Source organism: Ursus americanus, chromosome 5 (genome assembly GCF_024610735.1).
Source record: "Ursus americanus isolate L20-20 chromosome 5, mUrsAme1.1.p, whole genome shotgun sequence".
Taxonomy (NCBI): Eukaryota; Metazoa; Chordata; class Mammalia; order Carnivora; family Ursidae; genus Ursus; species Ursus americanus.
In genome coordinates, this window is record NC_142131.1 from 80,039,573 (window position 1) to 80,065,692 (window position 26,120).

Below are 26,120 nucleotides of genomic sequence, written 5' to 3' on the forward strand. Positions count from 1 at the left end.
CTGGGGTTGCAAGAAAGAGAAAGAAAGAGAGAGAGAAATGCCGCAAAATATTAACCAATGTTGTATCTAGGTAGAGAGAACACCGGTGTTTGTTGTGTCAGTATTTTAATTATTAAACATATCTTCAAAAAAAAAAAAAGGTAGATGTTGGAATGGGTGAGAATTACCAGACTTCTTTCCAGCAACAATTATCTGAGTCATCGTGAGAAGCTAAGACCCTCCTGAGAAACCCCTCTAGGTGACAGGTCCCGTTCTAAATGTCTTTTGGACACCTGCAGAGACGTTTTAACCCCAGGCACGAGCCAGCCCCAGGGATATCTTTTCGCATCATTCAGTTCTGCCTGCATCCTGGGTATATGCCACTGCCAGACACACAGCCAGCGTTCATTCACCGTAGTACCATTCACTTATAGTTACTTTCTGCCAAAACAGGAAGCTACCAGACATAGTTTGAAGTTTTACAGTGGAAAAAGTTCTTTCCCTGACCGGGAATCGAACCCGGGCCGCGGCGGTGAGAGCGCCGAATCCTAACCACTAGACCACCAGGGAGGACCTACTTGCACACTATCTAACAAGCTAGAATAAATTTCTGGTGCACGACACTGAGAGCGCAAACACGATTGGCTAAATTTTAGGTGCCTAAACTTCTTCTCCCTTCTAGTAGCAGCCGCTGCAGATCCGGAAAAAGCGGTAATGGAGGACTGCGGCGACGTTATAGTCTGAGTATGGCTGCCCTCTCGGAAAAAAACAAAACAAAACAAAAAACCCAAAAAACAACCAACCCACCAGCAGACACAGGATGGTTTTGGGGTCCTTTAAGGGAAGGAAACAAAAAGCATGTGTCAGAAGTGGGATTCGAACCCACGCCTCTATTCAGAGACCAGAACGCCCGCAGGGAAGGTGAACACCTTGAGTCTGGCGCCTTAGACCACTCGGCCATCCTGACACCCGAAGAAAAGGCTGGCTGTGAGGAACCCGCTTCCTGCGCGGGCTCGATACGCGCGCCGCCGCCGCCGCCGCCGCCGCCGCCGCCGCGCGGGCTGGGTGCCGCGCTCCTGCCTGCCGCTCGCCTAGAATCTTGAAGAATGAGGGGTCTTTTCTGCACCCGGGACTGTCCAACCTTCGTCTTCCGGGCAGGGAATTGAACCAGTCAAACAAGAGGCACGCGCAAACCCCTTGGAAAACTAAAAGGGTTCGTGACCACTGCGCAGGCGTCGGACCCACGGAAGGCGGAAAACTAGCGGCGAAGGCAAAGCGAAATCCTGGCTGCTGCCCGGCGCCCCGACCTGCCACTGCCAGACGCCGGGTTCCGCCACTCATCCCTGGCCCTCGCTGGTAAAACTCAAGCCGGTTAATACATGGAAAGCACGTGGAAACATACTCGCCATGGAGTAAGTGGCAAGCGATTGCTGCTGTTGTTTTCGTTATTATTAGGTATTTCTGCCTTACTCTCCCTGGCACACCCACCCATCCTTCAAGATCCGCTTCTCTGCCTCCGCCAAGTCGCACAGCCATGATTGGAGATAATGGGGGAAAAGTGTTAAAGAAAACGATTATTCTAACTATTAAAGAAAAAAGTATTTATTTATGACGCTTATTAAAAGTACTGTTAAGGAAGACTTTATTTAAGGGCGGCTATCAGGTTAGGTGTAAGGACCACTGCAACGGGGTCTTGCAGTGAGGGGTGGGGTGGGGAGAAATTGAACTCAAATTCGGAATACAAAAAAGAAAAGTGAAATTTTATAGCTAAGGGACCAGATGGGGGTCAGTGGATGGAAAATTAGTAAGAGAAAAAAACATCATCAAGGGTAAGGGGGGAATTCTACTTCAAACGCCTGACAAGATTCCTGCCGAAGGAAGGACAGGTGATAAGATATCACCTTGGGGATGGTAGAGGATGAGGAACCCCATTAGATATCCAGGATGATCAGATATCAAGGATGGGAGATTCTGGCTAAACTTATTTAGCAGGAATCTTGTTAAAATTGGACAATGCAGGGGCGTCTGGGTGGCTTAGCCGCTAAGCGTTTGCCTTCTGCTCAGGTCATGATGCCAGTGTTTTGGAATCGAGCCCCGCATCCGGCTCCCAGCTCAGCGGGAAGCCTGCTTCTCCCTCTTCCACTCCCCTTGCTTGTGTTCCCTCTCTCGCTGCCACTCTCTCTGTCAAATAAATAAAATCTTAAAAAAAAAAAAAAGTCGGACAATGCAGAGACAAACATGGAAGTCCAAAAGTCAGGCCAAGTAGAAAAAGAATTTTGGGGAAGAGTTAACAAAAGAGTGCAAAGACAGCTAGAGTGCTTTAGCAACCAGTGGGAAGGCCCAACTCCTCTGCTCCAGACTCTCACTCATTCATTCCTTCACTGAGTTTTGAGGCTCCACTGAAAATATAGCAATGAACAAACACAGAAGCCCCCGCCCTGGAAAACTGACTGCTAGTGAGGGAAACAATTTGCACAAATACACAGGCTGTAGGAACAAAAGTAGGGCAGTGAAATAGCAAGTTGTAGTTTTAGACTGTGGTGGTCAAGTAAGGCCTGCTGCGGTGACATTTGCTAAAATAATTTTAAAAAGTTAAAACACATGACTCCCATGCAAATATATGATGTAAATGTGTCAAGATTTTATTCAGTTCAGTATGAGGGGCACTGAGTGATGCTATAACCAATTCAAAGGAGATTTTGAAGAGTTTTTTTTTTTTTTTTTTTTTTTTTTTTAAGTAATCGGTCAGTCAGAGGAATGTCGAAAAAAGATTGCTAACAGATTGAGGGGAGGTTAAGATCCTAAGGATAAGTAATAAACTATGGTGCTTAAAGTTATGATTTCTACTTTGGATTTGTTTGTTTGTTTGTTTTTACCAGAGAGAAATCAGGGACATCTCCTGACAAATTTTATTTGTATTGCCGTAAACAGGAATCTCTGGCCTTGTTCTCAAACAGAAACCATTTGCATTGCTATCACTTTTCTACAGGTTAACCTCTATACCTGCAAAATTATAAAATAGCCAAGTCTATCAAAGGTGCCCATGGAATCAGTTAATCCCCAAAAATCTAGACAAGGCTAAGCGCTCCACTGTTAGGACACCTAGCATCCAAGAGGACAAGAGCTGGACGGTAGTTAAGTGGTAAAAACAGATTTTATTCAGGAACTATTGCCGTAGGGGATATAAAACCTCATATGGAACTGGGCTCAATTCTAAATAAAACAAGGACAAACAAGGATTTATAGTCAAAGAGCAGGATAAGAATCACTGGATGGAAAATGATTGAGAAGAGACACGAGTAAGGAAATTCTTGCTCACAGGATTTCTGCTAAAGGCAGGCCAGTCATGAGGTATCACCTGGAGGATGGTGGGGGATGAGGGTTTTGATTAGATCTAGAGAGCGATTAAATATCAAGGGGGAAGGGATTCTGGAACTATCAGGATTATTAAAATTAGGATTATTGAAATCAGACTATCAGTCTATTATTATTTATTATTATTATTATTATTATTATTATTAGGATTAGGATTATTAAAATTAGACTCCAGGGCTCTGGGCAAACTAAGGTTCTGTGACCCCAGGAAACTGTTCCCCACCCAGTCTGGACAACCAGGCAGCTATCTTTTGCATTACAATGGCCTTGCAATAAGTGTGGATGCAACTCAGCCCCAGTGCCCACTTTGCCCCAAAGCACCCAATTCTAGGGACTCTTCAACACCTGAGATTTATGGGCCTGAAGAAAATTATGCATCTTTGCAAATGTTGCCCGCTGACACCCCACATGAGGACACTATCTTCTCTTCCTTCCTCCATGGATCTGCTTATTTAGGACAGCCCTGATTCTTTTGCCAGTCCCAGAGTAAAACTACTACCCACTTCTGTAGAGGAGAGCACAGTGAAGAAGGAAGATACAGTCCATGGCAAGAAACAGAAGATCAGAACCATATTCTCTCAGACCCAGCTATATGTACTCAATGACAGATTTCAGAGACAGAAATACCTCAGTTTCCAGCAGATTCAAGATCTTTCTAACTTTCTGAACCTTAGCTATCAGCAGGTTAAGACCTGGTTCCAGAACCAGAGAATGAAATGTAAGAGGTAGCAGAAAAACAACTGGCCAAAGAATAGCAACAGTGTGACTCAGAATAGCTCAGCAACTACAGGATACCCAGGCTTCTATTCCTATCACCAGGGATTCCTGATGAACACTTCTGGAAGCCTTCCAATTTGGAGCAGCCATACCTGGAGTAACACAAATTGGAGCAACTAGACCTGGAAAAGCCAATCTCGGAGAAACCGTTCCTGGAATAGTCGGACCTGGTGCCCCCAAACCTGAAACAGCCAGCTCCACAGCTGTGGAAAGGAATCCCTGCAGCCCCAGATCCCACAAAATTCTGTCAGCGATTTGGAGTCCATCTTAGAAACTGCCGGGGAAAGCCATAGTGTAAAAGAGCAAACTGCCCAGTATTTTAGTATCCAGCAAATAATGGATTTTTCCCAAAGTACTCTGTGAACATACAGCCTGAAGATGTGTGACAATGAGTATATTATTCAATCTCAATTTGGGCAGTGGCTGTGTTACTTCTCCCAGGATTTGTCTTTTAGGGTCCTGTGTCTCTGCCTTGCTATTGTTTCTCTTTATGCTTATTGGGTCAGTTGAGGGGATATGATTGGAGTCTAATCAAAGAGCTTTTAGTAGCATTGGCGGCATGGACAACATGATAAAAGATGTTTCTTGCTGTAGATAACTAGATATAATACTAGTTTGAATATTTTTGGGTTCTAGAATCTAACCTCAAGAATAGGAAGTGATGGATCACTAAATTCTACTCCTGAAACCAATAGTACACTATATGTTAACTGACTTGAATTAAAAAAAAAAAAAAGGAAGTAAAAACATAGAGGTGTGATGAAGGATTACCCGTATTTTCTAGGATTGAGAGGATTTACTTGTTGACAACCTCAGTGGTTATGGTGAAGAGTTAAGCTATAATATGCTTCTTTGATTTCCTCTGCCCCTTGTGCTGTTTTACTACAACTCCTAATTTGTTCATTATTCTAGTATTTGTAGAAAGAGGTTTTGTATTTTATTTTAGTTTTTTTTTTTAAAGATTTTATTTATTTGTTTGATAGAGAGAGAGAGAGCATGAGCAGGGGGTAGGGGCATAGGGAGAGGCAGGGAGTCTGATCCAGGGCCTGATCCCTGGACCTGCTCCCTAGACCAGATCCCTGGACCCGATCCCTGGATCCTGGGTTCATGACCTGAGCCAAAGCAGATGCTTAACTGACTGAGCCACCCAGGCGCCCAGAGGTTTTATATTTTAATGCATCATGATAATAGTACCAGTTTGACTGGTAGGTTTACAGGTTTAAGTACAAATAAATAAAATACCCACTTTACCTTTATTTATTTTTTTTTTCTTTTTTTTTAAAAATTAAAATAGCTAACATATAGTACATCATCAGTTTTTGATATAGTGTTCAATGATTCATTAGTTGCGTATAACACCTAGTGCTCATCACATCACGTGCCCTCCTTAATACCCGTCACCCCATTACCCCATCCCTCCACTCACCTCCCCTCCAGCAACCCTCAGTTTGTTTCCCATAGTCAGTAGTCTCTTATGGTTTGTCTCCCTCTCTGATTTCTCCCCCTTCAGGTTTCCTTCCATTCCCTTATGGTCCTCCATGCTATTCCTTATGTTCCACATGTGAGTGAAACCATATGATAACTGTCTTTCTCTGCTTGACTTATTTCACTTAGCATAATACCCTCCAGTTCCATCCATGTCAGTGCAAATGGTATGTATTCATCCTTTCTGATGGCTGAGTAATATTCCATTATATATATATGAACCACATCTTCTTTATCCATTCATCTGTTGAAGGGCATTTCGGCTCCTTCCACAGTTTGGCTATTGTGAACATTGCTGCTATGAACATTGGGGTACATATGACCCTTCTTTTCACTACATCTGTATCTTTGGGGTAAATACCACTTTACGTTTAAAAAAATTTAGACTCTGCAGGGATGGACATGGAAGCCCAAGGTTGAGGCCTAGTTGAAAAAAGGGCTCAATGTTTTATTGAGCCAAAGTGGGCCTGCTCCTCAGTGAATTACAGACAGAGATTATACCAGGTGGAGTGGCCTTACAAGGCCATCTTTATTTGTACAAATAAAGAGATCACAGGGAATAATTTCCAAAGCTGTGTCTCCCCAAAGGAGGAAACATGGGCTCCTTTAGGGCATGGGATGAATATTCAGAAGGGGATTTTAACATTAAATGAGGCTGAAGTTATTGTTGTTCACTCCTGGCACTTTCTGATTCATCTGGGCAGGATCTCCCTCAAATGTTTCTTTTTCTGTTCTAGTAGTTTGTTAGCTTGTTTCTAAAAGGTAAGACTGACAACTAGACAGAAGCTTCTAGGAGTTTAGTTTCTACAAGAAAGATTGACAATTAAGCAGAAGCTTCTACTAGAAATTTTCTGAGTTCGGGGTGTCAGGCCAGTGACAATAGGAGCCTAAGTAAAGTTGAGTCAGGGATCGTGTTTGTCACTAGTTATCTATGTTGTTTATTTACAACTTTTGGATAATCATTTCTTATCATATTGAGCCCCTGACTGAAGGGAGACAGGGAATGGTGTTTCCTATAATGCTTATGATAACATCCAACTTCTCTGGTAGGCTACTTGGCCTTCAAGACCTTCTGGCCAGCTTGACCCCACTTCACAGTCTCCCATGTGCCCCAGTGAGCTAGCTGCCTTTCCTCAACATACTTGATCTGCCTTCACTCCCACTGCCGTGCCCAGAGAAAGCCCTATGCTGGATGCAGCAAAGAAGACAACAAAGTATCTGTTCTTAGGAAGTTTACATTCCAGTAGAGAAAAACCTATAATAAACAAGATTATTATATGTTGGGCGTGATAAGTACTGTGACAAAAAATAAAGCAGAGAAAAAAAGGTAGAGAGAGATGCAGGTGATGAGGAAGGTCTCTCGGGATGTGCCTTTTGAGCAGAAATTTGAAGAGATTCAGGGAGCAAAGTATCTGGGGCCAGAGGGCTTCAAGGAGAGGGAAGAGCAAATACGAAGGCCAACAAGGAAAGCCAAAAAACAGTATGGCTGGAACTGAGTGAGAAGGACTGATGCCAGTCTGTGGAATGACACTGAGTGAGGAGGACAGCTTTGAATTGAGGTGTGGTAAGCTATGGCCTGCTATATAAGGATGCCCTTGCTGTTGTATGGAGAGTAGACATTAGAATGCAGGAGTGAAGCAGAGAGAGCAATTGAGAGGCTACTACAAGTCCACTTGACTAAACTGGGTGGCAGCAAGCCAAGTAGTGAAAGAGTGGAATTCTAGATACGTTTTGAAGGTGGAGCCAACAGGATTCATTGTTGTCCACACAAAATGAACAAACGTTGTAGAATGTCTTTTAAAAAAAAAAGAAAGAAAGAAAGAAAAGAAGAGGGATCCTCGGGTGGCTCAGTTGGTTATGCGTCTGTCTTTGGCTCAGGTCATGATCCCAGAATCCTCGGATTGCGTCCAGCACTGGGCTCCTTGCTCAGTGGGGAGCCTGTTTCTCCCTCTGCCCGTCGCTCCCCCTGCTTGTGCTCTCTCTCCGTCCAATAAATAAAACCTAAAAAAAAAAAAAAAAAGGAAGAGACTTTTATTTGAGCCCAAGTACTTGAACTGTATCCAAGGATAGCTGCTCAGGATACATAATCTTCACAAAGAAGAGAGTGCTCTGGGGAAAAATACTAGGGGCAGGGCTATATATGTTTTAACAAATCGGGAGTTTGGGAACATGGCTGAATAGGAGGGCCCTGAGCTAGAGAGATTGGACTATTACTCAGCCATCAAAAAGAATGAAATCTTGCCATTTGCATTAACAGGATGGAGCTAGAATATATTATGCTAAGGAACTAAATTAGTCAGAGAAAGACAAATACCACATGATTTCACTCATATGTGGAATTTAAGAAACCTAACAGATAGGGAGGGGGAAAAAAAGGAGTGAGAAAAAACAGACTCTTAAAAAAAATTTTTTTTTTTACTTTTTTATTTGAGAGAGAGCACACACGAGCGGGAGGAGGACAGAGAGAGAAGTAGACTCCCCACGAGCAGTGAGCACCAGGGTGTGGGGGAAGCTGGATCTCAGGACCCCTGGATCATTACCAGAGCTACCCAGGCACCACAAAGCTAACTCTTAACTATAGAGAATGAGCGGAGGGTTGCTGGAGGGTAGATGGAAGTGGGGGATGGGGTAAGTAAGTGATGGGTATGAAGCAGGGCACGGGTTGTTATATGTAAGTGACCAATCATTACATTCTACACCTGAAACCAATATTACTCTGTATGTTAACTAACTGCAAGTTAAATAAAAACTTGGGAGAAAAAAAATAAATCCACGGGACAATTAGATCACTCAAGAGATAAAAGAGAATATTTGGTCTTGGTTCCAATCCATGGGGACACTGTATTTTGGTGGTACAGTGGTCCAAAAAGGAAAAGAGGAGAGAATGAGGAAGGTATAAAACCAGGGAAGTGTGAAGTCACAGAAGCCATTGGGGTTTGGGATAGAGGGGTATGGAGGGAAAGCTCTACATTGTCAGACGTTGCTCTGAAGACGGACAGGCCGCAGCAAGTGACTCTGAGAGGCACCATTCCAGCGGCCTGATGGAAGAAAGCACCACTGGAGTCATTTGAAGAGAGAATGGGAAGTGAAGAAGAGTCCACAGCGAATCTGGGCAACTTTTCAGAGGACTTTTCATGCCTCAGAGGGAAGGGTCCATAGCTGGATGGGCCCTTGGGTTCTAGAGAGGCGGCTAGTCGGCTTTTAAGGTGGCTGATTCTGCAGCACATGTTTGCATGTTAGCGGCAATTGAGGGGGAGAAGTTGTTGGTGAAGTACAACATAGGAACAATTGTGGAGGTGACATCCCTGAGCAGGCTGGAGGGACTGGGGTTGGGACACAGGGTAGGGCTTGGCTCTGTACATTTCCCCATCAAGCGCAGGGACTCGCGACAGAAGCCACCGCCCCACAGCTTCCCCGGAGCTCAGCGACAGGATTGGGCAATTCCTGCGGGAACTACGTCTCCCGGCAGGCGGTGCGCTCGGTGGCCAATGCGCAGGCGCGCGCCGCCGGCCTCAGCCTGTCCCCTCCCAGCCGCCCCGGCGCCTGTTCCGGGCAGGAGCCACCGACGCGGAGGGGGACGGGTTCCTCTTAAAAGAGAAACGGCGGCCGTGCGCGCGAGGTGGGCCCTTGTCCTCCAGCCGCTCTCCGGGCCTGCGCGCGAGGCGGGGGAGGCGCAGGCGCAGTCGGGCTGAGGGCGGGTGGGGGCTCGCAGGTAAGGCCGGGTGGGGGTGGACCGCGGCGGGCGCTCTGGGTGGCCTGGGAGCTGCCTTTGGAATTGGCCTGTCCTACGCATAGTGAGCGTTAAGTGGGGCGGCCCGAGACGGGGTGGGAGCGCCCTCCAGACCCCGGTCCCACCCACATTCACCCCACTGTGAAGAGCGCCCCCAGTAGACACCACCTCCCCTTCCCCCCGTCAGCCAGTGAAGGCAGTAAAGGCCTGTGCTCTCTTCAAGATGAAACTGTTACCCACCCCGCGTCCAAACCCAGTTGAAAATTCTCCGTGAAAATCTCACGCCCCTTCCCCATATCTCCCGTTTCTACACTTCAGTGTGCTCGGGGTCAGGCCATTGTTCTCACTTTGACTCTGTCTCCCTACCTCCCACTCCACAGCGCTAGTTTACATGCCCTGTAACGTAAGCTGGGGCGTTTGGGGCCCAACCGCGGCGGATGCTAGGAAATGACTTAGTCTTGCTCCCAGTTCACCGATGAGGAAACTGAGGCCCCAGCGGCGGGTGGAGCCGGGGCCTCGCGCCCGAGATCGGGTCCGCCCATACGCGTGTCTCCTCCACCCTGTAGGTCCTGGTGCCCATGGCTTCCTCCCCGGTGGACGCATCTCGCAGGCGGCAGGAGAAGCGGCGGCAGCTGGACGCGCGCCGCAGCAAGTGCCGCATCCGCCTGGGCGGCCACATGGAGCAGTGGTGCCTCCTCAAGGAGCGGCTGGGCTTCTCCCTGCACTCGCAGCTTGCTAAGTTCCTGTTGGACCGGTTAGGGGCCGCGGCGGGGCTGTGGGGGAGGGCACCCAGGTTGCACCACCCAGTCCCCTCCCTGGATCAGGTGCCGGCCGGCCCCCTGCTCGTTACAAATGCAGATTTCTCATTTCAGCACAACAGCCTGTGTGATTTGTGGCCTCTCTGGGTCCCTTGCCCTCCTCTTTGTCCCCAGCGAATAGGGCGCCTGAAAGTGTGTGCGTGCTGAGAGCCGAGGGCAGTTGGCCTGGATCCCCACCTAAGCTGCCTCTCTTCTATCCCTCTCCTTCCCCTCGCAGGTACACTTCTTCAGGCTGTGTGCTCTGTGCAGGTAGGTAGGAAATAACTAGAGGTGGGGGGGGTCAGGAGCCAGGGAGGGAAGAGGGGCAACAGGGAGTGATGAGACCCAGAAGCACCCTCCGAAAGGGGATGGATCAGAGGGGACCCTGAGTGGTTTGGGGAAAAGGGGCGGGGGAGTTGGGGAGCCCAAGGTAGTTTGATGGGGGCAGCCTGTGGAAAAGAGAGCAATGTCTCAGGACCTTGGGGGTTCTGGGCTCTGAAGAATGGTAAACTGAACTAGGGTCTGGCATTGCCCCGGGGGGGGGGGGGTGCGGGGGAAGGGTTGGGGGACAGGTCTGTGAGGGTGTGGTCCCAGGATGAGGGGAGGAGGCTTCCCAGCTTGCCCTGACTGTTGCCTTTACCACTTCAGGTCCTGAGCCTTTGCCCCCCAAGGGTCTGCAGTATCTGGTGCTCCTGTCTCATGCCCACAGCCGAGAGTGCAGCCTAGTGCCTGGGCTTCGGGGGCCCGGGGGCCAAGATGGGGGGCTTGTATGGGAGTGCTCTGCAGGCCATACCTTCTCCTGGGGCCCCTCTTCAGGCTCCATATCTCCAGAGGAGCCCAAGCCAGTTTCCTGTCCAAATACTGCCCGGAGAAGCTGGTGCCCGGAGCCCAGGAGTGGGCAGGAGCCTGCAGGTAGGCCGCAGAAAAGAAGAGTGGAGAAACGCGAGGGAAAATGGTTCCCATCTCTGTAGCTTAGAACCCCATTTTCTAAAAATTATCCTTTCTCAGTGGAAAAACTATGCTGACAAAGGAATTATATCCTCAAATATATTTTTAGGTATAAAAAGCAAAATACAGAATAAGATTTATGTTGTATGTTGTGTTACCATTAGTGGAAAAATAAGGGGAGAAAGAGAAAAACATATATATATATATATATATATATATATATATATATATATATATATATATATATATATAATATCTCTGGAAGGGCATGTAGAAGGGCAGGTTCTCTGTGGGAAGGACTAGGTGATTGGGGGACTGTATTGGAAAAGAGACTTCAAAGTGTACCTTTTTATACTTTTATTTTTTGAGTCATGTGAATGTATCATCTCTAAAGTAAAATATCACTTCCCATCCCAGTAGCCTCTGCACCCTCCTTCCCAAAAGTCCTCCCACCACTTCAGACCTTAGAAGTATATCTGTCCTCATCCCCCCAGCCCAGAGTTCCTTCCCCTTTGACCCTACCTGTGCCAACAGGTTTGGAATCTGAGCATGATGAGAGGACTCAGGAGGCCAGGTTGCCCAGGTGAGGTTGGGTTTGGGAGGGAAAGGATAGACTTGGGTGAACAGCGCAGGTGAGGGAGCAGAGCCTGAGGCTTCCCTTCCTTGGTCCAGCAGGGAAGTGGGACCCCTACTGGAGACCTTCCCAACCCCAGGAGAAGAGGGGGAGGAGGAAGATGAGGATGAAGAGGAGATGCTCAGTGATGCCAGCCCATGGACCTACAGCTCCTCCCCAGATGAGCAAGTTGGGGTTGTGGGAAGATGTTGAACAGAACAGGAGGGAGGGAGCAGCTAGCTGGTCAGGGATCCCAAGCTTTCCAGACCCAAGGGGAGGGAAAGGCTTATTGGTGGGGAAGGCAGAAAGAATTGGAGGTTTTGAATTGGGGAAAGGGGATGAAGTTAGGCTTAGAGGAGAATGAAAGCTGAAAGCAGGTGTGAACAGAGATCCTGGGGTAGGGGTAGGGTTGTTCTGAGTTTGGGATCTTTGCAATTTAGGGCCTGGGGTTGGGTTGAAGGCTAGCTGAGAGCCCAGGAAGATAAAGCCCTCCTCTTCCTTCTCTTTTCAGCAGTGATCCAGATGCCCCCAGAGTACTTCCTTCCCCTGTCACCCATGCACTTAAGGAGGGGGAGACACCCCCGGCCCCACCAGCTCCCCTCAGTCCTCTTGCTGTACCATCCTCATCAACATCATCATTGGGTTCTGGAACTCTTCTGCCTACCGAAGTTGGTGTACAGCCGGAACTTAGAGGGACCCCTCAAGCAGCCCAGCAGACTGAGCCCCTGGCCAGGTAACCTGATGGCTGAGACAGAGGGCAGGGGCATCCTGGGACATGGCCCTCCCTCGAGGCCCTCTGCTCCCTCTTTGCTGCCCGTAGCCCTGGGAGTCAGGCCCAGTCTGCTCTGACCTTGGCCTGGGAAGAGGACACGGCACAGATCGGCCCCAAGAGAATTAGGTAGGACTGGGGGAGGGGGCCTTCAGAAGGGGAGTGAGAGGAGGGGGCCAAGGAGAGCCCGTGGGAGTCCTTATGCTCCTGCCTATCCTCCTCCCCCAGGAAAGCTGCCAAAAGAGAGCTGCTGCCTTGTGATTTCCCTGGCTGTGGAAGGATCTTCTCCAACCGGCAGTATTTGAATGTGAGGCTATGAGGGGGACAGGTTGGGTTCTATGTGGCCTCAGAGGTATATGAGAAGGGCTTAGTGAGATGCTGAGGTGAAGGAGAAGCTGAAGCAAAGAAGCCTGGGGTGTGGGTGGATAGGAAGAGAAGGGTTGGATGCACCTGCAGAGCTTACCTACAGTTACTAATCACTAATCCGGACAACTGGTCAGTAAGGCAGAAAAGCAGGCCTCAGGTGCACAGCTGCTGCCCCCCACTGCTAGTTGCATGGGCCCTCCAAGGGTCCCGTGGGGATGGCGATGGCACTCTGCAGGCTCTTGGAGTGCTAGCAGCTGTTCCAAGCACTTGATGTGTGTCAAGTCTCTGGATCTTCAAAAGATCCCTAGGGAGTAGGTGCTGACACTGTTCTTCCTGCAGATGAGGAAACTGAGGCACACAGAAAGCTAGTGTGTGGTAGTGCTGGGGTTCCAGAGTCCACACGCAGCCACCTGGCCCTGATGGCTTGAGTGGGTAGTTCTAGTGCCAGAGGACTGGAAGATGCAGCCTAACTGCAGGAGGGGTTTGAGGCACAAGGAGGAAGGGGCCACAGCCCCCACACTTACCCAGAGCCCTCCTGGATTACATCCTGAAGCTGAGGGAGAGCCCAGGTCAGAGGGATAGCGAAGCGAGGGTGGATGGGATTTGGAAGAGGGAACGGGGCATGTCCCCCATGGTGGGAAAGCTCTGGGATAATAACTTTAGCGGGGCTAGTCAAACACTCAGGAGCCTGTTAATGAAGAGACTGAAGCAGCCTCAAGCCGCAGTTTAACTGCGGGAAAGTGGGATTATAGAAAAGGGGAAAGCCCATGCAATTTACGGACCCAGGATGTAAAATTAGGTCAGACAGGAGAACTATTTCCCAGACATACTCAGCGAGTTCAAGAACAGACTACCCTTAAAAGTGTTCCAGGTGGAGAGCATGCATATGCGTGTGTGTGTGTGTGTTTCCAAAGCAGATTTAGGAAAGCGTCATATAATATACACCCATGATGAGCTATTAATAAAGTAGGCAATCTGGGCAATATTATTGTACATTGATATTGAAAAGGGTAATGATACCTACCCGAATTATGTTCTCATTCCCAGCAGACAGCAACTCCATGGTTAGGGAACCGAGAGTGTCACCAGAATGGCACTTTGTTCAGGGAACTGGGCTTTGTAAGGAAGGTTGTGGCAAAAATGTGAGATAATGCAAGTCAAGGACAGAATAGGATGAGGGCAGAGTTCGGTGTCAGGATGGGATGGGATGCTCGCATTCAGGTCAGAACTGGCCAGGATGATGTGAGCTGGTGGTGACAGAACTCTTGGGGGAGGCAGAGCAGCCTGCCTGCTGGGCCAGCTCTGGCGGTCTCCCTGACACCACCTGTTTCCTTTCCTAGCACCACAAGAAGTACCAGCACATCCACCAAAAGTCCTTTTCCTGCCCAGAGCCAGCCTGTGGGAAGTCCTTCAACTTTAAGAAACACCTGAAGGAGCATGTTAAACTGCACAGTGGTGAGTGTAGAAATGCCTCCTCATTTCCCTCCTGTGGGTGCTGTCACCTCCCTGTGTGGGTGCCTTCACCTCTCTCTGTGAGTGAAAATGTCTTCACTTCCCCCTGCGGGTGCCTTCACTTCTCCGTGTGGGTCCTGTCACCTCCCCCTGGGGGTCCCTTCCCCTCCCCTGTGGGGCCCATCACCTCCTATCTGCAGGTCCCATCACACCCCGCTGTGGGATGGCTCTTACACTCAGTTCTCTGTGTGTTGAGTACCTGCCTGCTTGAGACTGTTGTAGGTGCTGAGATACGAGAGTGAACAAAGAGGGCAGTCCTTACTTCATAAGACGTCCGCTCTAGTGATAACAGGGATACAAAGAGATGTGAAAGCCCAGAAGGAGAGCAAGAGTCTCCCTGGTAGAAAGGGAAGGTGCTCTGAGCAAAGACCTAAGTGAAGGGAGGAATGGAGGCTTGTCCATGTCTGTGGGCAGCACTGGGAAGGCCTTGAATTGGCTTCTGCGCGGTGTGTTCCAGGAAGGGAGAGGAGGCCAGGATGTTAGAAAGAAAGGAAAAGAGGTTAGGTAGGTGGTGGGGGCCTATAAGACTACCATCAGCATGGCTTGGCTTCTGGCCAAACGAGATGGGCAGCATCTCAGGGTCTTGTATAGCAGAAGGACACAGCTGACTTTAAAAGGAGCAAAGTGACTGCTGTGTGGACAAATGGGACTGTAGGAATGTGCAGCACGCAGTGATAGCAGCCTTGACATGCTGGTCCAGTTGGGTTGGTGGGAAGTGGCTAGAGGCTGATGTGAGCGTGAAGGTGGAGCCAGAAGGCTGCTGTGAGAAGGACAGACTGGCCACAGGTGGATGGGCAGGAGGGTGTCAAGGCTGACTTGAAGGATTCCAGCCTGGGCAACGGGGCAGAGGTGATGAGATTTCCTGAAAATGAGGGAGAGGCAGGCTTTAGGAAAGGGACATTTTATTTGGGACGTGCTCATTTAGGCATCCCAGAAGATGTGAATCTGGAGTTCAGAGATGTTGGGGGGGAAAATGGGTGGACTGTACCTACATGGAGTGAGCACAGGTAGAAAAGAGTTCTGAATGGGGCAGGTGGGAAGGGTAGCTCCCACGTGCCCAGTGAGGCAGATAAGGAGAGCAGTATTTGAGGAGCCAAGTGGAGAGAGTGCTCTTGGGGGGGGGGGGGGAGGGGATGGGTTGTGCCTGGGCTACAAGACTGAGTAAGATGAGGACAGGCCGCTGGACGTGGTGTGGGAAGCCACCTTTGACTGGATGACAAGGTGGCGCGCGACAAGGGAGGATGGCCAGAATGGAGTGAGTTCAAGGCAGGGAGGAGCTGGCGAAGTAGAGAGAGTGAGTATGGGCCACTCTTTGGAGTGGTGCTGTGAAGAGAAGTAGAAAAATGGGGTCTTAGCTGGAGGTCTGTGAGTTTGGGAGTACAGAGATGGGAATGATCCCACTGAGAGCAAAGGCTTACCGATGCCCACGTTGGGGGCTCGGGGTAACCTCCGGTCAGGAAGAAGCGGCATGTCTGCACCACTGGAGGGCGACTGCAGTGAACAAGGAATATTCACATATATGGGCACGGAAGCAAGTTGGCTGATGGATTAGGTTGGGTTGGGGGGGACATGTGGTTATTCTCTCCTGGCTTCTCTCTTCTTGGGGACTTGAAAAATGAGATCACTGCTGAATGAGCTAGCAGAGAGAGGAGGTGGTATGGAAAATGGCCTTATGGACTCCTGAGAGTGAGAGAGAGAACTGACCAAGAAAATGCAGAGGCATATGGTGGGCCCTTGGGACTTGTAATGAAAAGGAGATGCTGAGGGATAGGCGAACGGATTGTGGGTGGGGTTTCTGCTCCCCTTACCACACCTGTGTATTCCTGGAGCAGGCCAAGGGTTGTGTTTATCTTGAGTTGGATGTTAATCAAACAGGTAAAGCTAAGGGAGAGGGTGGCCAGTGAATTCGTAGTGCGAGTGAAGGAAGGCTACAAAGACACCCTGGAAAGAGATCTGGGTGAAAAGCATGGAGGGGGGCAGTGGGAAGGCAGCAGGTTGCTGGACTGGCAGGGGGGAATCCCAGGCTTATTGTAGCAGGACAGAGTAGAAGGCCCTTGCTGGAACTAGGATGCTTGGAATTGGAATTTCAAGGAGTGCAGTGATAGGGTGTGACCTAGGAGTGGTGGCTGAAAAGGGTAGGAGACCAGGTCAGTGAGGGTCAGGGAACAGAAATGTGGAGTGCTGGGTGTGTAGAAAACAGAGCAATAGCATGAGTAATGGCTGAGGAGAGAGCCTGGAGCCAGAGATTTGGGGAATGTGGTGGAGGAATGGGGAAGAAGGCTGCAGGTGAACATGCGGGGCTGTACGTGGTGGTAAGGCAGAGGTCTACAGGATGCCACAAGAAGCAGGGATGCTTCCTGTGTAGCCTGCCTGGAGACTTGGAGGTATAGGAGAAAACCCACAGCAGGACTGTGAGAACTGGAGAAGCACAAAGGGCAGGTGGTTAGTGCTGCTAGGGAGGCAGGCTCAGGGAAAATAGAGATGGGCAGCTGACAGCCCCAGGGCACTGCTGGGGGCTGGGAGGGGTGGGATAAGCAGGTTGAATGGGGACAGTACTCCTGTGAGGGTTGGCAGGTGGGCTGGACTGAGGAGGGGCCTCGACCTGGGGATGGATGCTGGGGTGACCCCTGTGAACCCGCAGACACCCGGGACTACATCTGTGAGTTCTGTGCCCGGTCTTTCCGCACCAGCAGCAACCTCGTCATCCACCGGCGCATCCACACTGGAGAGAAACCCCTGCAGTGAGTGTGGGGGTGCATGGGTGGGCAGGTAGGGCTGCCAGGGAGACCAGCAAGACACTGGGACAGCTGGAGGCAGGGGGAACCCCTGGGGAAGTCAAGATGGGCTGAAGCCTTGTCCTTCCCTCTGCTGTCCCTGGCTCAGGTGTGAGATCTGCGGGTTCACCTGCCGCCAGAAAGCCTCCCTGAACTGGCACCGGCGCAAGCACGCAGAGACAGCCGCTACTCTGCGCTTCCCCTGTGAGTTTTGTGGCAAGCGTTTCGAGAAGCCAGACAGCGTTGCAGCTCACTGCAGCAAAAGCCATCCAGCGCTGCTCCCAGCCCCACAGGAGTCACCCGGCCCATTGGAGGCCTGTCCCAGTGTCTCTGCCCCTGTGACCCCGAGGTCTGGTGATGAGTCCAGGCCTTCTGTGGCTCCTCAGGCTCTGACTGTGCTCCCTCAGCAGTGAGCATTCCTGAGCTCTGAGGAGCCAGACCCTGGAGACTGAAGAGGAGCAAGGAAGGGAAGTGCCAGTTGCCTGGTCCCCAGAAGCCAGGGTCACAGGGAGTGCAGGGTGGGGGCAAAAAAACAAGCCAGGCTACTTTAATCTTCCTAGAGGACAGAATAAATCCAGTATTTTACATGGACATGTGTGGGCAGAGTGAGTGTTTTGGCACCTGGAGCGCAGGAATCCTGATTCCTTTGGAAGCAGGCTCTGCTAGAATATGCCTGTGTGCGCCATAGGTGTGGGCTGTATTCCTCTCTCCGCAGGCCCCTACCTCAAGGACCCGGCTTTCTTTCCCGATTTGCTTTTGCACTTTGCAGTCCTTTTCTGTGGAGTGTCAAACCTATTCTTGCACTCAAGAAGGGCAGGCTGTGACATGGAGAGCACTGGATCATTCCAGAGGGATGGGTTGGAACAGGAATGGAGGTGTGTGAGCCTGAGCCACATTTGTACTCTGCACTGACCAAGAGAACCAAGTGTATAGGTTCGAAGAGTCTTGCCTTCCAGTGCAAGATCAAGGGGGCTATACATGCAAGATCACTGAGCTACCTTGGGAGGGGGCATCTTAGAACTTCAAAAGGGCCTGGCTCTTGCATCACTCCTGAAGTCTGCAAAGACAGCAGCCTCGGCTTTGACAAAGGACGCTCTTGCCATCTGGAACCCAAACAAACAAGCTTTATTTCACCAGTCATAAACAAAAAAATCGCTGGCCAATTCCAGATTTTCTACCCTGCACTACTGACTCTGTGGAGCTCAGTTTCCCCATGGCTCTAAGCTTGGTTTGGAAATAACATTCTGATGCAATACTCTTGGCAATACTCTGCTTTGTAGACCCCATGTGGTCTCAGTCTGGGTCCCAAAGTTAATGTCCCCCTGCCTAGCTGGAGAATATTGCCCTGAGAGGCACTTTGACCTGGACACCATCAGGTCTGTCCTGCCCAGCTCCACTGTGGGTGGACATTCTCTGCCCGGAGGCAGGCTGGTTGGTTCTGGCATGATGTCTTTCACTGAAATGAGCTGTCCCATCCGTCATCTCTCTGCCTACAAATTTCCTATCTCTGAGCCCAGGAAGAAAGCAGCAGAGACTCAAGTAGAACCAAGAGGCAAGAAGACCACAAGGCGGGTGGGTTGTCCCTGTGGCCATATCTGTGATCATTACCTGAAGAGGCAGGACAACAAAAGTAGGCAGGAAGGAGAGTGAGGGGAGACTCAGGCTGGAAAAAGGGGGTGGGACAAGAGCAGATAGAACACAGGTGGGAAAACGGGAAAGAAACATCTGAGGGCACAGTAGCAGCAATGGGAATACACCAATACCTGGGCTCCCTTCTGTGTCTAGGTTTTCCTGACTCCCTGCACCGACACCACAGGGGGAGAGCAGGAAGGAGGGAGGACAGGAAGAGCTGACCAGGGAAGTCCATGTAGGGGCGTGGCAGGAGTCCCGGTGAAGGGCTACCATGGAAGGTGTGGCAAGGCGACAGCCAGCCACGCTGTCTTTGCAGAGACCTCCCTCTGCCACGGAGCCCCACCATCCCTGTGGCAGTGAGTCGGTACTTGCCAGCCTACTACAGAGAAGCTTCTCAGCTACTGTCCCTTAACTGGACACAAAAATTTTGTCCGGCTTTTCCTGTTCTGCCTGCGCAGCAAAGACGAGCGCAGCTCCCACGGTGGCTTGGGTGGCCGCGGTGGCGGCTCGAGCGCGTGTGTGGGCCCGCTGGTGCTGGGAGAGCGAGCGGCTGTGGCTGAAACACTTGCCGCACTCGGCACATTCTGCCGGCCGCTCGCCCAGGTGTGTCTTGCGGTGTAGCGCCAGCTTGGAGCCCACGCTGAAGGCCTTGCCGCACTCGGGGCACTTGTGGGGCTTGTGGCCAGCGTGGTTGCGCCGGTGCACGTTGAGGTTGGATACGCACGTGAAGCGTTTGCCACACAACTCACAATGGTAGGGCTTCTCGCCTGTGTGCGTGCGCCGGTGCTTGGTGAGGTCAGAGCGGTCGCTGAAGCGGCGGCCGCACTCGGCACACGGGAAGGGCCTCTCCCCCGTGTGTATGCGCTGGTGCACCACTAGGTCGGAGCGCTGCCCGAAGCCCTTGCCGCACGTGGCGCAAGCGTGCGGCCGCTCTCCCTGGTGGCTGCGCCTATGGCGCAAGAGGGTGGAACTTTCGCTGAAGCGGCGCCCGCAGTCCCCGCACGCGTAAGGCTTCTCACCCGTGTGCGTTCGCTGATGGCGCACCAGCGTGGCGCTCTCCAGGAAGCCCTTTCCACACTCCGGGCACTTGAAAGGCTTCTCACCTGAGTGCGTCTGCAGGTGTCGTGTTAGTGTGGAGCTCTTGCCAAAGCTCTTCCCGCACACATTGCACTGGTGTGTACCCGGAGCACGCGGCCGAGGAGCTGTGGCGTCACCAGGGCTCCGAGCCGCGTGGACGCGTGCGTGGCTCCGTAGCCCTGCGTAGCTGCGGAAGGCCCGTGGGCACTGTGAGCAGCGGTGGACCGGGTCGAGAGGCATGATGGGTGTCCCCCACGGGTGTGCCCGCGCCTGGTGGAAGCGTAGCGCACTCTGACGGAAGGCGCGGGCGCACAGGGGACAGCGGCAGGGCCCTTCGGGGGGGTGCCGCCGGCGACGGTGCAGCAGCAGAGCTGAGAGGTGTGGAAAGCTGCGGCCGCAGGCGCGGCAAGGGCAGGAGCGGCTGCGTTGTCTGTGTGTGCTCTGGTGCAGGTCAAGGCGGCCACTATGATGGAAGCTCTGGCCGCACTCATTGCAGATGTAGAGCGTCTGGCCAGCATGCGCGCGTCGGTGTGCGCGGAGGTCGGCGGCCAGTGCATAGCGCTCACCACAGTCTAGGCAGCGGTAGCGGCTGTCGCCGCCGTGGGCGCGCTCGTGGCGCAGCAGCACCGAACTGTAGCGGAAGCTCTTGCCACACTCACTGCATACATAAGGCCTTCCTGCCGCCGCTGCCGCTGCGGCCGCCTCTGATGCAGCGAACATGGTGAGGTCTAGGCTGGGGTGCCCTCGGGATGCGGGCCGGGGGCCAGGCTGGCAGGGAAGTGTGCCACTCCCACGCCGGCGTCCACCGCCTCAAACTGCGCGTTATTTTCGGTTTTCTGAAGGCCTACAAAGGGAGTAGCAGAGGGAAGAAGGGGAGGCCTGGAAAACTGGTCTGCAGATTCCAGGTTCCTTCTTTTGTGGGGAGGCTCTGCAGCTTTTTCTAGGGTGGGCTGCAGCCAGGTTCACCCTTCACCCTGAGCGCTATAGGGAGAAAGTCACTGTAAGCCACAGTAACAGCCGCAACAGCTACACTTTGGGGAAGGGGGAGGCAAGCACAGGGTCCCTATTTCTTGTAACTTCCTCAGCTAGGCCATCTCCTTGATTCCATTCTCCAAGAGAAGGCAAAGCCACAGGACTCCTAGAAATATTGGGGGTGGGGAGGTCCTCATGCCATCAGGAAGGGTGAGGGATTCAGAGAGGGAGTTTGCTTCCAAAACTCTGCTTGGCAGGGCATGAGGAGTACCCAGCCTATTTTCTGTCCTTAGATCAGAGGTGTTGGTCTGGAGATGCACTAGGAAACACCAAGGAGGGGTGGGCAATGAGAAGGCCCCTGGGCCTAAACCACATCAACACCTTCCTCTGAAACCCTGATTTCCTAAGTCACCAATGGGAACCTAGCCAGATCTGGTCTGGAAGGACAAGGAGGGCAATGAGATGAAGCAGAAACCTGTACAGATGCAGCAGTTTGGGCAAAAGTCTCAGAAAGGGCTGGGGCCTGGGCAAGGGATGGTTATCTGAGAGACCCCAAAGTATTGCACCTTGCCTTTGGACAGTACCTGATAATCACTCCACACCAGTACACAGCCTAAAAGTTCCCTGGCCTAGCCTTGAGAAAGAAACTCAGGACCCAGGAAAGGGGCAAAAAGGAACATGAATAACCCATAAGGAATAATATTGAAAGTTAATGGCATTATTCTAGAAATGCTTTTCACATTTTTAGCAAACCTGCAGAGAAGGAAGAAGCATTCCTTCCTAATTCTCAGGTCATCCAAGTTGTTTGCAAACATTCCGCAGACTTTTCTCATTGCTCTAGCTCCAGGGATCTGAGAACCCAGAGTAGCAGAGAAGCCCCTTTATGGGGATGGGATCTGATCTGCTATCCTCTTTATCTCAAATGTTATCCCTAAACCCTTTTGACAAGTTGGTCCAGGTAGCTGTCTGCGAGCAGGATCAGCCTGTCTGTACAGAGCCTCCTGTGGGCCTCATCACTGACTACTCTCCCTCAAGGCTCATGGACTGGTCCCAGCTAAATTCAGTGGAGATGAGGTATAGTTGCTGTGAGTTATAGGCTGTGTCACTCAATAGGTTAAGGAGAGGAAGCAAACAAAATGGTCAGCAGTCATTTTCTTATTGGCAGATGGAAACATCATAAATACCCAGAGCTTGGTTAAAACACCCCATAAATGGGATCCATTGAAAAAAAGCCTTGAAAGCCACAAACCTTCAGGGGTGGGCTCTGGAGTTTCTGCTCCCCTCCACATTGGGCAGGAGTGGCCAATATAGGATGTTCTCTTCTCATGCCTTTGGAGCAGGATGTTCTGTACCCTGCAGGGATGAAGTAAGAGGGACAACATGAATTTACATTGAGCAAAGGGCACAGAGGCAGGGAGAGAAAGAAGAGGGGAATATTTTCTGGTGGAGGGTATTGTTTTAATGGACATTTTCAAATATAAAAAACTAAAGAATAATATCATGAATCACTCCCTCATCTTTAGCATCTATCTACATTTTGCATTTTGCTCTTCTGTTTCATCTATCACACTCCTCTCCCACACATTTGCTCTCTCTCTCTCTCTCTTTTTTTTTTTTTGGTCTGAAGTATTTTAAATCCCAGACATCTTATTCACAGAGAATGAGTTTAAGCAAAAGCTGCAAGCAGGGGCAAGAGCCCCTCTGCGGACCTGAAAGCAGTCTTCAGAGACAATCAGTTCTTCCAGAGGGAACTTTCAGCCCAGACACTTGGGCTGTCTATTCTAGGTTGTCAGTTCAAAAGAGTGTTTGCCCTCATGTGAATAAAACCTTCCCTCAGGACTCAGTGTTTGATCCAAATGCCAAAGAGAGCAATGCACATGCTGGTGAGGGTTCCACCTCACTTGAGAGACTCCAGGGACCACGGCACCTCTCAGGCCAAGTTTCTGGGAACCCACCCTTTTCCTCCCAGGGCACAGGCCCAAGGAAGGTAAGACAAACACACAAACACAAACATGCATAAATAAATGTCATATAAACAAAGATACAATTTCCCCCCATTACAAATGTGGTAAGACAGACCCTATCTAGGGGGCAGGTTTGGTAACTGAGTGCCAGAGTACACCCCTCAAGTCTCTCTTCTGTATCTCACCCCATGCTGGAGTTTGCCCTGGAAGAAAAGGGGTCTATGCCTGGAAGGAAACCTGAAAGAAAAAAAAATATATTATTGTACAAAAAAAAAAAAAAAAGTAAGTATAGGAGGAAATAAAAAGTACAAGAGGGCTTAGAAAGAGGGAAGGAGGTAATTATGTGTGAGTTGGTGAAAAGTCCTAACCATTCAATACTTTAAAATATTTTAGAAAAAAAATTTTTTAGTACTTTTCAAGCATTTAATACTTACAAATATTTATAAATACCATATATGTAATTAATAAAAATAGGTACTAAGTAAGATAAGCTAATGAAAAAATTAACATTCACATTAAAAATAAACTTCTGAGTTTTATATATCACTTTATTTTTGTTTGTTAATAGATATTGCAGGTATTTCATACCACATCTAACCATATCTAACATTACAGATCAAGAGTATGGTAGTTAATCAGGATTTAGTACATTAACAATCTATGAGAGCAGTTTAGTTCTTTTTCTTCTGAGTTGTGTCCTTCCGTTAGTACAAAGATTTTCTTCCCTGGTTATCTGTTCTGCCAGGCCAATATTTCTGGGGCAGGATGAAGAGACAAGTGATCATCTTGCAATTCCTCCATCTTGAAGTCAGAGCTGGGTAAAGCTGGTGCAGGCGTGGGCTGAGGGCTGTCACTACAGTAGCCATGAACCATATGTGACTGAGCATTTGAAATGTGGCTGGTCCAAACTGAGATATGCTGTAAAGGTCAAATACACTCCTAATTTCAAAGATTTAGTATGAAAAAAGAATGCAAAATATCTAATTAATAATGTTTAATGTTGATTTTATATTGAAATGGTAATATTTTGGATATACTGGGTTAAATGAAATGTATTATTAAAATTAATTGCCTACTTTGGAGCCTTTCCATTTATAGTTCCACCCGTAAAGTCCCTTCCCCTCTTCATTCAGGGCTCTGCTCCAGTAACCCCTCCTCAGAGAAGCTCTGCTGAGCACCTTCACACCCCACAGCCCCATCCCCTTACTTGGCTTTATTCTGAATAATGAATGAAAGTAACAGGAAACAGTAGTCCCATCCATTCTAGGAAGGCTTCAGCCCCTTTTCTAGGCAAGGATGGAGGGTGGAATCTAGAACACCAGAATGGCTACTCCTGACCTAACAGAAACAAGATCCAGTACTTCAGAAGAAGTTGCCCCTTTCAGCTTCAGATCCAGTCTGACATGTTAAAGGAACTGCTGGAAATGGGAATGACAGCTGCTTTCCATCCCAAGTGCCCAAGCCTGATCATGATCCAAGTACACTCTTTGGGAAGTTTTGCCTTCACAAAGATTTTCCTGTGAACTGGAAAGTGTGGAGAAGATAAGGGATGTTGGCAGGAAGAGAACACACATAGTAGGATAGTCTATTCTCTATGTTCCTTTGACACATGGGCAAAACTGCAACCCAAAGGGGGCAGAGCATCCCAGAATTGGGATGGGAAAGGGACTATACATGGTGGTTTGCACCTTCCCTGGGCCTAGCAAGAAGTTGGGCACACAGAAGGCACTCAATGCTTTTTGAGAATGATGCATTAATCTGGAATACAATTCTTTCAAATGTTAGGTTACTGGAGGACGAGGCCTCTCTGCAGTCATCTTATCCTCCATAGCCCTATCTACTGCATATACTGCAAATACTCTGCTTTGGTTTTCTGAAATGGAACTGTACCATCCGGCTGGGAACCACAGAGGCAAGTGTCCAAATTCTGGTTCTTTCATTACTAGCTGTGTGACCTTGGACAGGGGACGTCAGGTGTCTGACACTCCTGCCTGGGAAAATTCAGTAAAGGAAGCTATTATAACGTTTCATATGAAAAGAAGGTTAAAATATGTGTAAGTCTGAGAACTGTGGTTGCTGAGTTTTTAGGTTTCACCCTCTTCAGGACAGTTCCTCTGAAGAGGGATCCTGAATGCGGGGTCCGACTCCTACCTCCACCCTAAGGATCCTAAACGTTCTGCAAGTTTTTTTTTTTTTTAACCCCCCCCCCCCCCAAAGAATCCTTCTTCACATGGTTAGAGCAGCGTGGGCATTCCGTAGCCCCACGCCACACCCCGGGAGCTTTCTGAGTAATCAGGGAGGCTGGTTACTCAGTTTAGGGCTTGTTGCCTGGTACTTAACGGGAAAGTGCGCACAACTATTCACCGAAAGAGGAACGCCACACCTGAGTAGGTCGCAGCACAGCCAATCCCGGGCGCCTCAGTCAACTTTCGTCACGAGTTGCTAGGCAGATTCTCCTTGGGAGAAACTTCCCACCCGCGGTCCTACCCCAGCTCCTCGCCCCTGGCGCCAGCCCACAAAAAACGTAGTCAGGAGTCTGGGGCGATTAACGCCAACAGAGCCTGGTGACTGACACTGCCCTTTTAATCCGTCTTAGCCTGGCGATGTCTGCGTCGTGGGTCCGCCGACCCCGAAGGTCACCGGGGGAAGACGGGGGAGGACAGGCAGAGGGCAAGGCCTGGGAGGCGCAGGCCGCTCGGCAGCCGTGGGCGTGAACCGACCAATCGCTCGTTCCGCCGTGCCTCCGCGTCACTTGTTGCCGGGGCGGCGCTCCCCACAGCTGCAGACGGTAGCCGCCAGAAGCGGAGGGGAGAAGACGGGCGACAGTTGGGGATCGCTGCCCCGCGCCAACCCTGCCCTCCCAGTCCCTCAATCCCCTCACCGGTCGCCGACTGGCTCCTTGTACACCACGCGGTTCCCACTCAGCTTGCTCGCCGACCCCCGCCTCCCGGATTTCGGGACTAGGGCGTTGAAGGGAGGAAGGGTCTGGCGGAGCGCGCGGCCGCCGAGTGGGGGGAGCTGGGCGGCGCCTCAGGATAGGGAGTCACGCTCCAGTCCCGCTTTCCCCGGCTGGCCAGTGGTCGGCCTCATGTGGGCCGCGTCACCGGTTGCTGGGATGATTAGAAGGCGTAGTAACTCTCTCCTGACTATTCAGCGTCGCCAGCCCTGGCCCAAAAAGCTGCAAGGGGGCAGGGCTACCACTGGGAGCCAAATACCGCCTCCCTCTCCGACAAGGCTCCTCCTTCTTCCCATGCTTAGCCAATCTCTGCCTCCTCTTTTGTCCGCTCGCCCCCCGGGCCTGATCCCGCCCAATCAGAGGAAAGGGCGCTGAGCTCCTGCTGTGGCGGAGT

The 26,120-nt window shown here is 50.5% G+C and overlaps 2 protein-coding genes, 2 non-coding genes and 1 pseudogene across 12 annotated transcripts; 2 read left to right on the forward strand and 3 right to left on the reverse strand.

The window, feature by feature from the left end:
* Positions 1 to 477: 477 nt before the first annotated feature.
* Positions 478 to 549, reverse strand: TRNAE-CUC (transfer RNA glutamic acid (anticodon CUC)). The gene has a single exon. It is a non-coding gene; the product is annotated as a tRNA-Glu (tRNA).
* Positions 550 to 840: 291 nt separating this feature from the next.
* Positions 841 to 946, reverse strand: TRNAL-CAA (transfer RNA leucine (anticodon CAA)). Its single transcript has 2 exons — positions 909 to 946; positions 841 to 886 (listed from the first exon to the last, which is right to left on the reverse strand). It is a non-coding gene; the product is annotated as a tRNA-Leu (tRNA).
* Positions 947 to 994: 48 nt separating this feature from the next.
* ZNF692 (zinc finger protein 692) lies at positions 995 to 17,714 on the forward strand. 8 transcript variants are annotated; one of them, XM_045779022.2, is made up of 12 exons: positions 995 to 1,391; positions 9,913 to 10,100; positions 10,382 to 10,413; positions 10,792 to 11,055; positions 11,626 to 11,674; positions 11,764 to 11,889; positions 12,219 to 12,437; positions 12,525 to 12,602; positions 12,702 to 12,780; positions 14,180 to 14,294; positions 16,993 to 17,092; positions 17,235 to 17,714. In XM_045779022.2, exons 1-12 carry the CDS (start codon positions 1,359 to 1,361, stop codon positions 17,536 to 17,538), a joined length of 1,587 nt encoding a protein of 528 aa, XP_045634978.2. In that variant the 5' UTR covers positions 995 to 1,358; the 3' UTR covers positions 17,539 to 17,714. The 8 variants fall into 8 exon arrangements, with proteins under 8 accessions (XP_045634978.2, XP_045634979.2, XP_087718542.1 ...); XM_045779023.2 differs by having other exon boundaries at positions 11,767 to 11,889; XM_087862416.1 differs by having other exon boundaries at positions 996 to 1,391; positions 12,216 to 12,437.
* LOC123780256 (homeobox protein NANOG-like) lies at positions 1,759 to 5,436 on the forward strand (annotated as a pseudogene).
* A 518-nt stretch (positions 17,715 to 18,232) lies between the features above and the next one.
* ZNF672 (zinc finger protein 672) lies at positions 18,233 to 25,885 on the reverse strand. Of its 2 annotated transcripts, none has more exons than XM_045779028.2 (4): positions 25,652 to 25,885; positions 22,886 to 23,007; positions 22,056 to 22,159; positions 18,233 to 20,678 (listed from the first exon to the last, which is right to left on the reverse strand). In XM_045779028.2, exon 4 carries the CDS (start codon positions 20,552 to 20,554, stop codon positions 19,166 to 19,168), a length of 1,389 nt encoding a protein of 462 aa, XP_045634984.2. In that variant the 5' UTR covers positions 20,555 to 20,678; positions 22,056 to 22,159; positions 22,886 to 23,007; positions 25,652 to 25,885; the 3' UTR covers positions 18,233 to 19,165. The 2 variants fall into 2 exon arrangements, with proteins under 2 accessions (XP_045634984.2, XP_045634983.2); XM_045779027.2 differs by having other exon boundaries at positions 22,956 to 23,007; positions 25,652 to 25,881.
* Between the last annotated feature and the right edge of the window lie 235 nt (positions 25,886 to 26,120).